Below are 12,507 nucleotides of genomic sequence, written 5' to 3' on the forward strand. Positions count from 1 at the left end.
GCCCTCTGTCTCCTCCTAATTAAAATCGCCCCCCCCTATCATTGGTGGCAGTGGAGACTACCGATCGGAGTCCCAGTGTAATCGCTGGGGCTCCGATCGGTAACCATGGCAACCGGGACGCTAATGCAGTCCCGGTTGCCATGGTTGCTTAGCAATTTGTAGAAGCTTCATATTTACCTGCGAGCTGCGATGTCTGTGCCCGGCCGGGAGCTCCTCCTACTGGTAAGTGAAAGGTCTGTGCAGCGCATTGCCTATAGCACAGACCTGTCACTTACCAGTAGGAGGAGCTCCCGGCAGGTCACAGACATCGCAGCTCGCAGGTAAGTATGAAGCTTCTACAAATTGCTAAGCAACCATGGCTGCAGTCCCGGTTGCCATGGTTACCGATCGGAGCCCCAGCGATTACACTGGGACTCCGATCGGTACTCTCCACTGCCACCAATGAAAGGGGGGGCGATTTTAATTAGGAGGGGGAGGGAGGGGAGAGGGCCCACTGGCCACCAATGAGTTAACTACAGGGGAGGGAGGGGGGGGGTCCACTGGACACCAATGAGTTAACTACAGGGGAGGGAGGGGGGGCCCACTGGACACCAATGAGTTAATTACAGGGGAGGGAGGGGGGCCCACTGGACACCAATGAGTTAACTACAGAAGAGGGAGGGGGGCCCACTGGACACCAATGAGTTAACTACAGGGGAGGGAGGGGGGGGCCACTGGACACCAATGAGTTAACTACAGGGGGGGGGTCTGCCCCCTGCTGCCTGGCAGCACCTGCCAGGCAGCAGGGGCAGTCATGTACACAGTTTTTCAGTATATTCTAACCTGAAGCGTCCCCATCACCATGGGAACGCCTCTGTGTTAGAATATACTGTCAGATCTGAGTTTTCACGAAGTGAAAACTCACCTCTCAAAAAGCTTTATGCAGACGGATCTTCGGATCCGTCTGTATGAAAGCAACGGCCAATCTTGTGTGCATCCGTGTTCTTTCACGGACCCATTGACTTGAATGGGTCCGTGAACCGTTGTCCGTCAAAAAAATAGGACAGGTCATATTTTTTTGACGGACAGGATACACGGATCACGGTCTCGGCTGCAAAACGGTGCATTTTCCGATTTTTCCACGGATCCATTGAGAGTCAATGGGTCCGCGAAAAAAAAACTGAAAACGGCACAACGGCCACGGATACACACAACGGTCGTGTGCATGAGGCCTTAGCCAGACTAGACAAGATCTACTGGATGTATTCAGAGGGAAAAGATTTTTTGTCTTCCCTGATGCTGGCTGTTGATTTAGGCCTCTTTCACACGACCGTTTCCCCCCCCCCCCCCCCCCCCCCCCCCTTTACAGACCTTTCTTTGCTTTCCGTATACGGAACTGTTCATTTCAATGGTACCGCAAAAAAAAAAACAGAACACATACGGAAATGCATCCGTATATGTCTTCCGAATCAGTTCTGTTTTTTGCGGAACCATCTATTGAAAATGTTATGCCCAGCCCAATTTTTTTTCTATGTAATTAGTGTATATGCCACACGGAAAAACGGAACAGAAACAGGAACACAACTGAAGCAACAAAAAAAACTAACGGATCCATTAAAAACGGACCGCAAAACACTGAAAAAGCTATACGGTCATGTGAAAGAGGCCATTTTTTACTCTGCGATTACCCCTTGGACATACTCAGATTATTAGTAAAGAACAGGATATTTAATTCCACATGCCAGGCCTTATGGATAAAACCCTGGCCTGGTGGTGGTTTCTCACCAAAGCTGCATTTTTCATTACCAGTTTACTTGCCCTCCTTTTGCTCCTCAAGGGGTTTACTAAACTCACCACTATTTTGAATGCAGCTTTGAGACTTCAAAAGATTTAAATAGTCCCATACAGACAACAGTTTGGTTTCTTCAGCTTCATGGATTTCATATCAAATGGACGAAATCCACTCTGCCCGAACATCCAGAGTACAGTTTCTGGGATCTATTCTCAACTCCAAAAGCATGCCAACTACTCTGCCTCCAGGGAGGATAGCCCAAATCAGGACATCAGTAACCCAGCTTCAGCATACCACCAGCACTACAGTAAGGAAAGCCATGAGGGTATTGGACCTAATGACTTCGACAACACATACATAGCTCTACAGAACAACATATTTATTCGCACAGTCAGTGTTTGGTCAGTGATTTCCATCAGTGATTTTGAGCCAAAACCAAGTACGGGTCCAAAACACAGAACAGGTGCAGATCTTTCCCTTCTACCTTATGTCTGTGTCGGATCCACTCCTGGTTTTTGCTCACAATCACTGATGGAAATCACTGACTGTGTGAATGAAGCCTTACATTGGATGCTCTCTCCCGTCAATGGGACAACCTGTTTGTTTACTTATTTCATCCCCTGCCCTAAATCCAGAGGAATGCTGTCCAACTTGAAAATGGAATGTCCAGAAGCCATTCTGACAATGCATTTTGGGCCTTTCAGGGTCTGGTTCCCTTTCCTCATGAATCTATTCAAAGGACAGTTCTGGAAACTTGTGTTGGGGAGGTGTTTCTATCCATCTCCTCACACACTGCAGCTTACGGTGTGGAGATTGAGAAAGATGCTTTAGAAAGCTTAGGTCTATCTTCCAGGGTAGCTCAGCCTTTGTTATCAGCAAAAAGACCTGCTACTACTTTGAAAGATCTTCTCTCTACCTGATGTAATGAAAAATCTGTGTCATGGACTCAACTGACTGATGTTCTTTCCTTTCTACAAAAAGGCCTTATTAGACGATTTAAACCAGCTACTCTAAAACTACAATTTGTTGCTTTAACTACCCTGCATAATAACACATTTTTCAACAACCTTTAATCAGAAGACTTTTCAAAGCAGTTAAAAATCTCCATCCTCCATTTGAGCTTATCGAACAAGCTACCTTAAAGGGGTTGTCTCACTTCAGCAAATGCCATTTATCATGTACACAAAGTTCATTCAAGTTCATTGCAGGGTTATCATAACCCTTGGATACAAGCAGTGCATAATGTGATGGAAAACTGAATCCAGACAGCAAAGGAGGCAATATGGACAATCACAATACATTAGTAAGTGTCTTGTACTCACTTTGATAACATTTTTTTTAATGAAGCGAGGAAACCCCTTTAAAGGAAAATAGACAATTGTTTTTAAAAATGGCAAACATAGGGATATAAGTTTTATAAGTGTTATAAAACTACCCCAAAGATAGTTAAAGGGGCTGTCTCACTTCAGCAAATAGCATTTATTATTATGTAGAGAAAGTGAATACAAGCCACTTATTAATGTATTGTTACTATCCATATTGCTGCTTTGCTCGCTGGATTCATTTTTCCATCACATTTTACACTGCTCATTTCCATAGTTACGACCACCCTGCAATCCCATCAGTGGTGGTCGTGCTTGCAAACTATAGTCAAAAGTGCAGGCCTCTATGGTGGCTGAGGCCGTGAGTGCACATAGGCTGGTGCTTTTTCCTATAGTGTGCAAGCATGACCACCACTGATTGATTGCAGGGTGGTCATAACCATGTAAACGAGCAGTGTTTAATGTGATGGAAAAATGAATCCAAATTTTGTATATAGCGGCTCACCAAAAGGCACTAACCACAGGTATGGTGCTCGCTCACAGGGCTACACCCTCAGCACCAAATACCTAGAGCAAAAAGGGCACACAAAATATCTGGATGACACAGGGAATATTCAGATGGCAATATAAAAGATTTTTAATCCTAAAACAACTAGTATATAAAAACCATGTATAAAAACATATATAAAAATGCTTACATTCACACCTCTTAATAGAGTATTAATTAATACAAATAGTTGCATCTATATACGTAGCACTATGCACTCAATCCAAAAATGTATATAAAATCTACATCACCTTGAAGAATGAGGAGTATGTAGATCAATCAATAATACATCCCAAATCTTCAAAATATTTAACTGAATGGCATGGAGTTTTTTTTTTATCCCCTTCAATTTTGAATAAATATATATCACGCTCCTTGTTTGTTCACAGGTATATCAAAGCTGAACCCACAATTTGCCCTTAAATGGCAGCAAATCCTAAATCCAATACACTCAGTATTAGTCTGCAGGTAAGTTTCTATTTACGCCGCTTCTCCATTTATGTTAGAAAGTGCATGGATTGTAGGTTACATTACCTATCCGTTGACCCAAAATAGTAGAAGGTATATAGATGTATCATGGCTGTCTTTATATATTAATGCTGTGATGGTACGTTGTGGCCATAATATGCAGGTAGATGTATTACCGCGGTCCTTAGATGCGCTGCATCAGCGATGAAGGTAGCCGTGACAGGTGGATAACTAGCCGCCGTCTTTCGATAGTTGCGCTAAGCCAACTTTCCACGCAGCATCCCACGTGTTAATATGTTCACCGGAATATCCTGCGCTTGGAAGTTATCAGCTGTTGATGACAGCGGGGCGCTCCCATTGCTCTAAAGAATAATTTCAACGGAACTGGTCCTTGGTGTTAAGGGTACATTGCATAGTGCTACGTATATTGATGCGACTATTTGTATTAACTAATACTCTATTAAGAGGTGTGAATGTAAGCATTTTTATATATGGGTTTATACATGTTTTTTTTATTTTTATATACTAGTTGTTTTAGGATTACAAATCTTTTATATTGCCATCTGACTATTCCCTGTGTCATCCAGATATTTTGTGTGCCCTCCATTTCCTTCTCCTGTTTTTGCTCTAAAAATAAATCCAGCCAGCAAAGGAGGCAATATGGATAACTACAATACACTAGTAAGTGCCTTGCATTAACTTTATCTCCATAATAAATGCCATATGCTGAAGTGAGACAACCCCTTTAACAGTAATAATTCAATAAAAAGTAGGTGGCGATATTAATAAGATGTTTCTTCAGTCTACAAGTGCAGGTACAGATCAACAGTGACTTACTTGGCATCAGTTAGAATCTGTCTCTTGACTACTTTTCTTCGGCATATCAGTCCAGTCTTTATCTTGACATTGTAGTTGACATTATGGAAGCTCAGGGTAGCACCTTGTAAAGATCTCTTTGGATTATCTGATCTGCCGAGGCCATTTTGAACTGGATCCATCATTTGAACCATTGTTTGAGAATTCTTTAGCGCCATGGCAATATGATCACCTTCCTGTAGAGAGAGAAAAAAAATAATTCAATAAGGAAAATAAAATGCACATATAGAAAACATTCCAGTTCTCCATTTGTTCTATTCAGACAGTAATTTGCTCATGTAGACTGTCTAAATAATAAAATCCTCAGCAATTCATATTTATGGGGGTGATTGTATGGGACTCAAAGACGCACTCCAGGTTGTTTCTTTGGCCTATATAGAGCAAGATAGGCCATTATTAACACTTTCATGCCTGTGCAATCTTCCCTCTGAATAATATTGCACACAAGTGGGAAGCTGGAAAATAAAAAATGGGGTAGAATTGGAAAAAAAACATAACACAAAACACAAACCTATCAGTTTTAGGAGTTATGTTTTTTTTGTGTGTCCCTTGTGCGGTAAAATTGATTTGTTACCTTCATTCTCCAGATCAGTACAATTACAACGATACCACATAATGGCAATTGACAATTTTTTCCCGTTACAGCTTTCACTGTACATAATAAATATGTTTATATTTTAGTAGTTCAGTGTTTATTCTTTTTCTATTGTTTATTTTTATTATGGGGGGAGGGGCACGATTTGAAGTTAAAAAACTTTTTTATTTTTATTTTTTTACTTTTTAGCCCCTCCTAGTGGGACCTGAACATGTAATCTTCAGATCACTTCTGCCTGGCATTGGAATGAATTACCACTTCAATGTATTGCAGATTCGCTAGGTTCTTAAGAAGCCCCGCCACCTGCAGGTCTCCATAAGAAGTACGGCTGTAATACCACGAGTTTCTTCAGAAAGACCTAGGCTATTGCAGACAACCATTGGCTCTGTCAATCTCCACGCAGAGTAACTATTTGAGTCCTGGGAGGGCAGCGCTCCTGGGAACTATCAGATAGCATGGTCACAATTGACCAAAGCACTTGAGGGTATAATCTTAGTTGCCCATAGCAACCAACCAGATTCCAACTTTTATTTTTCACAGCCCCTTTGAAAAATGAAAGAGGGACTCTGATTGGTTGCTATTGGAAACTAAGTCAGTTCTACTTTACACCAGTTTGATAAGTTTCCCCCTATGTGTGCTCTAGAGGCTGCATTTTTTTTCCTCGATGACTTCGAGTGCCTAGAGGCTGTTAAAAAATAAGCTTAAACGGAAGCAAATAACATTAGTGCTGTGACTTATAAGCTGTACAGTTCTGAGCGTCCCTACCACAAGTGTGATCTCAGTCCAAATTCCACTCTGGAGTCCTTATATGGCGTCCTCACATCCGGAAGATTTTGTTCTGAAAAATCTGTTCCATTGACCCGAATGGGGATTGCAGAAAAGCCTGTGCTTGTGCCAAAATAACCCCATTCAGATCAATGGAACTGATTTTCAGTTGCAGAACATTTTCCAATACAAAATCTGCTGCGTGTGAAGACATCCGTATATTTTTAGACAGAAGAAAATCTATGGTTAGCGTTTACCAAAAGTAAACCATTAACCATTTACTATGTGCGTGTTCTGTCCCTCAATAAAATACGATTGCCTTTACGTACACAAGTGGACAACATGGAGAGAGCACATACAAACCCTAAAAAACAAAACAAATGCCTTACCCTAAAGGTGTATGTGCCCCCATGTGTCCCCCAAGCTAAACGCTCTGGGAGGCCTATCCATTCTAGTTTGTATGATATATATTACACACACACACTGTATATACTGTACCATTATTTTAGACGCTAAAATAAAATGTGAAAAATGTGTAAAATAATGGAACTCAGACAGAAATGACTTAATGTGCAAGACTGAGCATAACAGATTCTGAAAATACCGGATCTGTTTTTATGTTTATTTTCTGTTCTTCAGACAGACCAGAACTGAAAACTAAATGGCGATCTGAACCCGGCCTAAGCGAGGTCAAAGTCTCCTAAAGTACATGACAGTGATGTTTGATGTGTCCACCATTCTGCTGGATGCACATCGTTAAACATTTAATCCGATCTTCGTGAACATGCTGAAGAACTGCAGAGAATTTTCATCACAGCACTGTAGGATTCGCCATTTCAGGTGAACTCTATTGCACAATATGGCTCAACCTCAAATAGCAAAGACGTTCCTTTTCTTCACGCATGTGAAGAAAAACTGAAGAATAAGGGCTAGTTCACACGACCGTGCAGTGTTTTGCGGCCCGCATATTGCGGATTCGCAAAACACAGATGCCGCCCATTATAGAAATGCCTATTCTTGTCCGCAAAACGGACAAGAATAGGACATGCCTCATAATTTTTGCGGGGCCACGGAACGGAGCAATGAGTGCTGTCCGCATCTTTTGCGGCACTGTTGAAGTGAATGGGTCCGCACCCCAGCCGCAAAAATGCAGCTCGGATGCGGACCAAAACCATGGTCGTGTGGACGAACCCCAACACACAGCATCTCCTAGTAACCATCAGTGGACTGCATCAGGATGACGGGTGTCTGTTTTGACTTGGAATACAAATCTCGTGTGCACAGACCCATTGAAATGAACAGGTCAGAAAAAAGTTAACATAAGGCTTCCTGCACACGAACGTGTGCGCCCCTTGGCAGTGCTGCGGGCCACAATGCACGAACACTGACCGCGGGGCAGCCGCAGCGGATCGTGGACCCATTCACTTTAAAGGGTCCGCGTTCCGGTCGTTCCGCAAAAAGATAGGACATGTTCTATCTTTTTGCGGAACGGTAGTATTGGACGAAACCCCAGGGTTCCATTCCGTGCTTTTGTTCCACACCATTCCGGATTTGTGGACCCATTGAAGTGAATGGGTCCGCATCCGTGATGCAGAATGCACACAGAACGATGCCCGTGTATTGAGGATCCGCAATACGGTCGTGTGCAGGAGGCCCAACTGACATGCTGTGGACAGGTCAATTTCCACACACAAAAAAATCCACAAAATGTACACTTTGCTGCCACTGTAATATGCTGCAGTTTTGCCACACGGAATCCACGTGGAAAAACCAAACATAGTCCACAATGTGTGCAGGTGGTCATAGGGTGCCTGCACATGGTGCAGATTTAGGGCTCATGCACACAACCTGTTGTTGGCGGGAGCCCATATTGCAGCCTCCAAAGCCTCCATTCAATTGAAAGAAATAGAACGTGTTGCTTTGTAGTCTGGCAAATTGCAGGATCCGCAAAACACGGATACTAGTTCATGTGCGTTCCGCATTTTGCGACCCCTAATAGAACAGTCCCTATCCTTGTCCGTAATGCGAACAATAATGGGTCATGTTTTATTTTTTTGAGTAACAGACATGCGGACATATGGACAAGGAATGCACACTGAGCAATTTCCGTTTTTTTGCAGCCCCAATGAAGTGAATGGTTCCGCATCGGTTCCAAGTTGTACGTGCCTTGTGCAAAATAATAGAACAAGTCCTATTCTTGTAGCAACGGTGTTAGTACTATACCTTTCTTTACAGGTAGAGAAAGTACTAACAAAAAAAAAACAAAAACGCCACAGTAAAACTGTCATAAAAACACGTGGCAAAACTCTATAAAAAAAAAAAAATTTTAACAAGAAATCACTCCATTCTGCAAATCTTTTTATCTGTGTAAAAGAGCGAGTTCACATATAAGGGTGCCCTCACACATGGTGGAATTTTCCTCCAGAAAACCTGCAATATCAAGACGTAGCGCACTCCCCCCCCCCCCCCCCATGTTATGGGAAATTGATGCAGCAGGATTTTTCCAAAGCATTTTCCACTGAAGAATACATTTCCCGATTAAATTTAGTGGAAAAAGATTCCATAACAAAATTCACACCAAAAAAAATCTGCTGATTTTCTAGCGTAATTTTCCACCACATGTGAAGGCACCCTAATGGGTAAGAGTGGGTTGATAGATCTTTGCAGTAAGTTATCTGAACGTATATGGGAAATATGAAATATAGGATATGCTACTGAATATTTTGTGTGGGGGAAAAAAAAAAAAAAAAACACCACGACAGAGGAAATTTAGGCTCCTTAGAGACACTTGGACAACCTGTAGCCGCAGCTTTCCAGCTATGGGCTGTTACATAACAGATAGGAGGGGGCGACGGTTCTTTTAGCACTGAAGTCACTCAGCAGCACGTATGATTTACTATACAAGTCAAAACTACTAAGAAAAATCTACCTAGCAGAAGTACACAAGTCAAATTCATCGGGAACTGATAAATTCAGAAGAAAAAACAAGGCATCCTTACCTGTACCCATTTTTTCGGCAAGCTTGCACATCAGAGACATTGTCAGTGTACAGTTACATAAAAAAGGATGGTGACAAATATCTAAAGCATGTTGTGTAAGTCAGGCAGCAAAGTACTTACCTAGCATAAAAAGCCGGCTGGTGTTGGCATCTAGTTTCTAGCAATGACCTGTTAGAGACAGCTCTGCTGTTCTGCTCTGCTGTGTGAAGACACAGTGCAGATAACCAGGGTCATAGACATGTGTGGGGTGGAGACTTCCCCTGCCTTCATATGAGGCACCACCAGCACACATCCCATGGATTATACAAGCTGGGAGGAGGGGAAGTCAAGTTTCATAAGGTCAGCACTGACAAAAAAAAATACTGGGGCACATTTACTATAGAGTCTGTGTTCATGAGTAAAAAGCCTGTTGTTGACTTACCAACTGATTTTGCAAGTGGCTGATGCGCTAGGGACAGTGTTGCTGCAAACTTAAGAGTATAGGACAACATTGGAGAGGGAGAGCATAGGAGACTGCTGAACTACAGACTGCTACAATTTATCGCTGTTACATAAGGCCTCTTTCACACGGGCGAGATTTCCACGCAGGTGCAATGCGTGAGGTGAACGCATTGCACCCACACTAAATCCTGACTCATTCATTTCAAGTGGCTGTGCACATGAGCGATGTTTCATGTATCACTTGTGCGTTGCGTGAAAATCGCAGCATGTTCTATATTCAGTGTTTTTCATGCAATGCAGGGGCTGAGTGAAAATCGCATAGCATCCGCAAGCAAGTTTTTCAAGCATGGTTGCTAGGAGATGATGTTCGTAAACAGGGATGAGCAACCCCCGGACCCCATTAACCCCTTCCTTACACATGACATACTATTAAGTCATGGAAGCCACTGCGTTCCCGCAATTTGATGTAATAGTACATCATGGTGATCGGGCGGGCACCAGAGCGGTGCGTGCCCAATCACTGCAGCGGTCTGGCAGTACCTGATAGCCGGGCCCCTGCTGTATCCGCTGTAATCTCTTCTATGCCGCAGTCCGCGCTGAACGCAACATAGAAGGGGTTTGTGTTTTGGGTGCGGGAGCGCATTGAGTCCCCGCGCTGCTGTGGCGGGGACTCGATGTGTCAGAAGGCAGCAGTGGCGTACATATAGGGGTCGCAGGGGTCGCAGTTGCGACCGGGCCCGGCACCCCAGGGGGGCCCGGCCGCCTGCGGACCCCTGGGGCCCCTGCTGCAGCTGTGTCTCGGACTCAGAAGGACCGTCACATACGTTGCCCCCCGGCCCGGGCCCGCCCTCCTTCCTCCTCCTTCCAAGTTCCACCTCCTTCCACCTCCTTCTTCCTCCTCCCTCCTCCCAGTCCTCCCTCCTCCCTGCCACTCACGTCAGCGCCGGCGCCGGGCCCGTGAACTCCCGCGAGACCTGTGCGAACTCCCGTGCAGGTCTCGCGAGAACATGCGCGCGCGGCGCGCGCCTAAAGTCAGACCAGGATCCGGAAGGACTGAAAGAGGATGAGAAGAACTGCAGACGGTAAGTAAGTAAAAGAGGGGGGGAGGGAGGAGGAGGAGCGGACCCTGACAGCCCGCAACAGTGCACACTGAGGCCCCCAGCCCCCCAGGCATTACCCCCTGGCCGATGACCGGGGGGGGCACAACTCGTCTCTGGCAGCAGGAAAGGCCCCCAGCCCCCCAGGCATTACCCCCTGGCAGATGACCGGGGGGGGGGGGCACAACTCGTCTCTGGCAGCAGGAAAAGCCCGCACACTGAGGCCCCCAGCCCCCCAGGCATTACCCCTGGCAGATGACCGGGGGGGGGGGGGGCACAACTCGTCTCTGGCAGCAGAAAAAGCCCGCACACTGAGGCCCCCAGCCCCCCAGGCATTACCCCTGGCAGATGACCGGGGGGGGGGGGGGGGGGCACAACTCGTCTCTGGCAGCAGAAAAAGCCCGCACACCGAGGCCCCCAGCCCCCCAGGCATTACCCCTGGCAGATGACCGGGGGGGGGGGGGGGGCACAACTCGTCTCTGGCAGCAGAAAAAGCCCGCACACTGAGGCCCCCAGCCCCCCAGGCATTACCCCTGGCAGATGACCAGGGGCAGGGGGAGGGTAATTACAGACTACAGTCACTGCCACTAGTCTCTGGCAGGAAAAGCCCGCAACAGGGCACACTGAGGCACCCCCCCTGGCAGATGACCGGGGCAGGGTTTACAGTCACTGGCACTCGTCTCTGGCAGGAAAAGCCCGCAACAGGGCACACTGAGTCTGACTGTAAACCCTCCCCCGGTCATCTGCCAGGGGGGGATGCCTGGGGGGCTGGGGTCCTCAGTGTGCCCTGTTGCGGGCTTTTCCTGCCAGAGACGAGTGCCAGTGACTGTAGTCTGTAATTACCTGCCCCCTGTCATCTGCCAGGGGGGATGCCTGGGGGCCTCAGTGTGCCCTGTTGCAGGCTTTTCCTGCCAGAAATGAGTGCCAGTGACTGTAGTCTGTAAACCCTCCCCCCCAGTCATCTGCCAGGGGGGATGCCTGCGGGGCTGAGGGCCTCAGTGTGCCCTGTTGCTGCGGGCTTTTCCTGCCAGAGACGAGTGCCAGTGACTGTAAACCCTACCCCCCCCCCCCCCCCCCCCGGGTCAACTGCCAGGGGCCATCTGCCTTGCTTTGATGCCAGATTGGGGCCTGGGCTGATCTGATCATCTGAGGGGCGGTAGTGGGGGTAGGTGCGGCGGGTTGGGGGGGGGGGGGGCCCATGGATCAATTTTGCACCGGGGTCCCATGGATTGTGTGTACGCCACTGGAAGGCAGCCTGGTGCCTTGCATAGCATCGGGACCTGCCTTCTACGGGTTCCCAGGAGATCCAACCCCAGGCTGGGTCTCCTAGGCAACCTGTTAGTGTACTACTCACTGTAGTACACGAACAGGCAATATATTACCAATCAAACAGTCACCTCGTCCCGCAAAAAATTAGATCTTACCTAAGACAATCGGTCAAAAAATAAAAAAGCTATCACTCTCAGACAATGGCGACACTAAAATATGATTATTTTTTTGCTTCAAAACTGCTATTATTGTTTTAAAGTGAAATAAAAAAAAAAAAGTTGACATATTAGTTATCACCATGTCCGTAACAACCTGCTCTATAAAAATATCACATGACCTAACCCCTCAGGTGAACAC

At 46.0% G+C, this 12,507-nt stretch overlaps 1 protein-coding gene across 3 annotated transcripts in view; it reads right to left on the bottom strand.

The window, feature by feature from the left end:
* Nucleotides 1-12,507, bottom strand: part of ABCG2 (ATP binding cassette subfamily G member 2 (Junior blood group)) — a 217,783-nt gene that overhangs the window by 28,361 nt on the left and 176,915 nt on the right. For 2 of the 3 annotated variants that reach the window (XM_044303257.1, XM_044303266.1), the window contains exon 4: nucleotides 4,946-5,160. In XM_044303257.1, the coding sequence (XP_044159192.1) occupies nucleotides 4,946-5,160 (215 nt within the window). Of the gene's footprint in view, nucleotides 1-4,945; nucleotides 5,161-9,463; nucleotides 9,616-12,507 lie in introns of those variants that run through there. The other variant, XM_044303273.1, reaches the window with a different exon arrangement.

Source organism: Bufo gargarizans, chromosome 1, assembly GCF_014858855.1.
Source record: "Bufo gargarizans isolate SCDJY-AF-19 chromosome 1, ASM1485885v1, whole genome shotgun sequence".
Classification (NCBI taxonomy): Eukaryota; Metazoa; Chordata; class Amphibia; order Anura; family Bufonidae; genus Bufo; species Bufo gargarizans.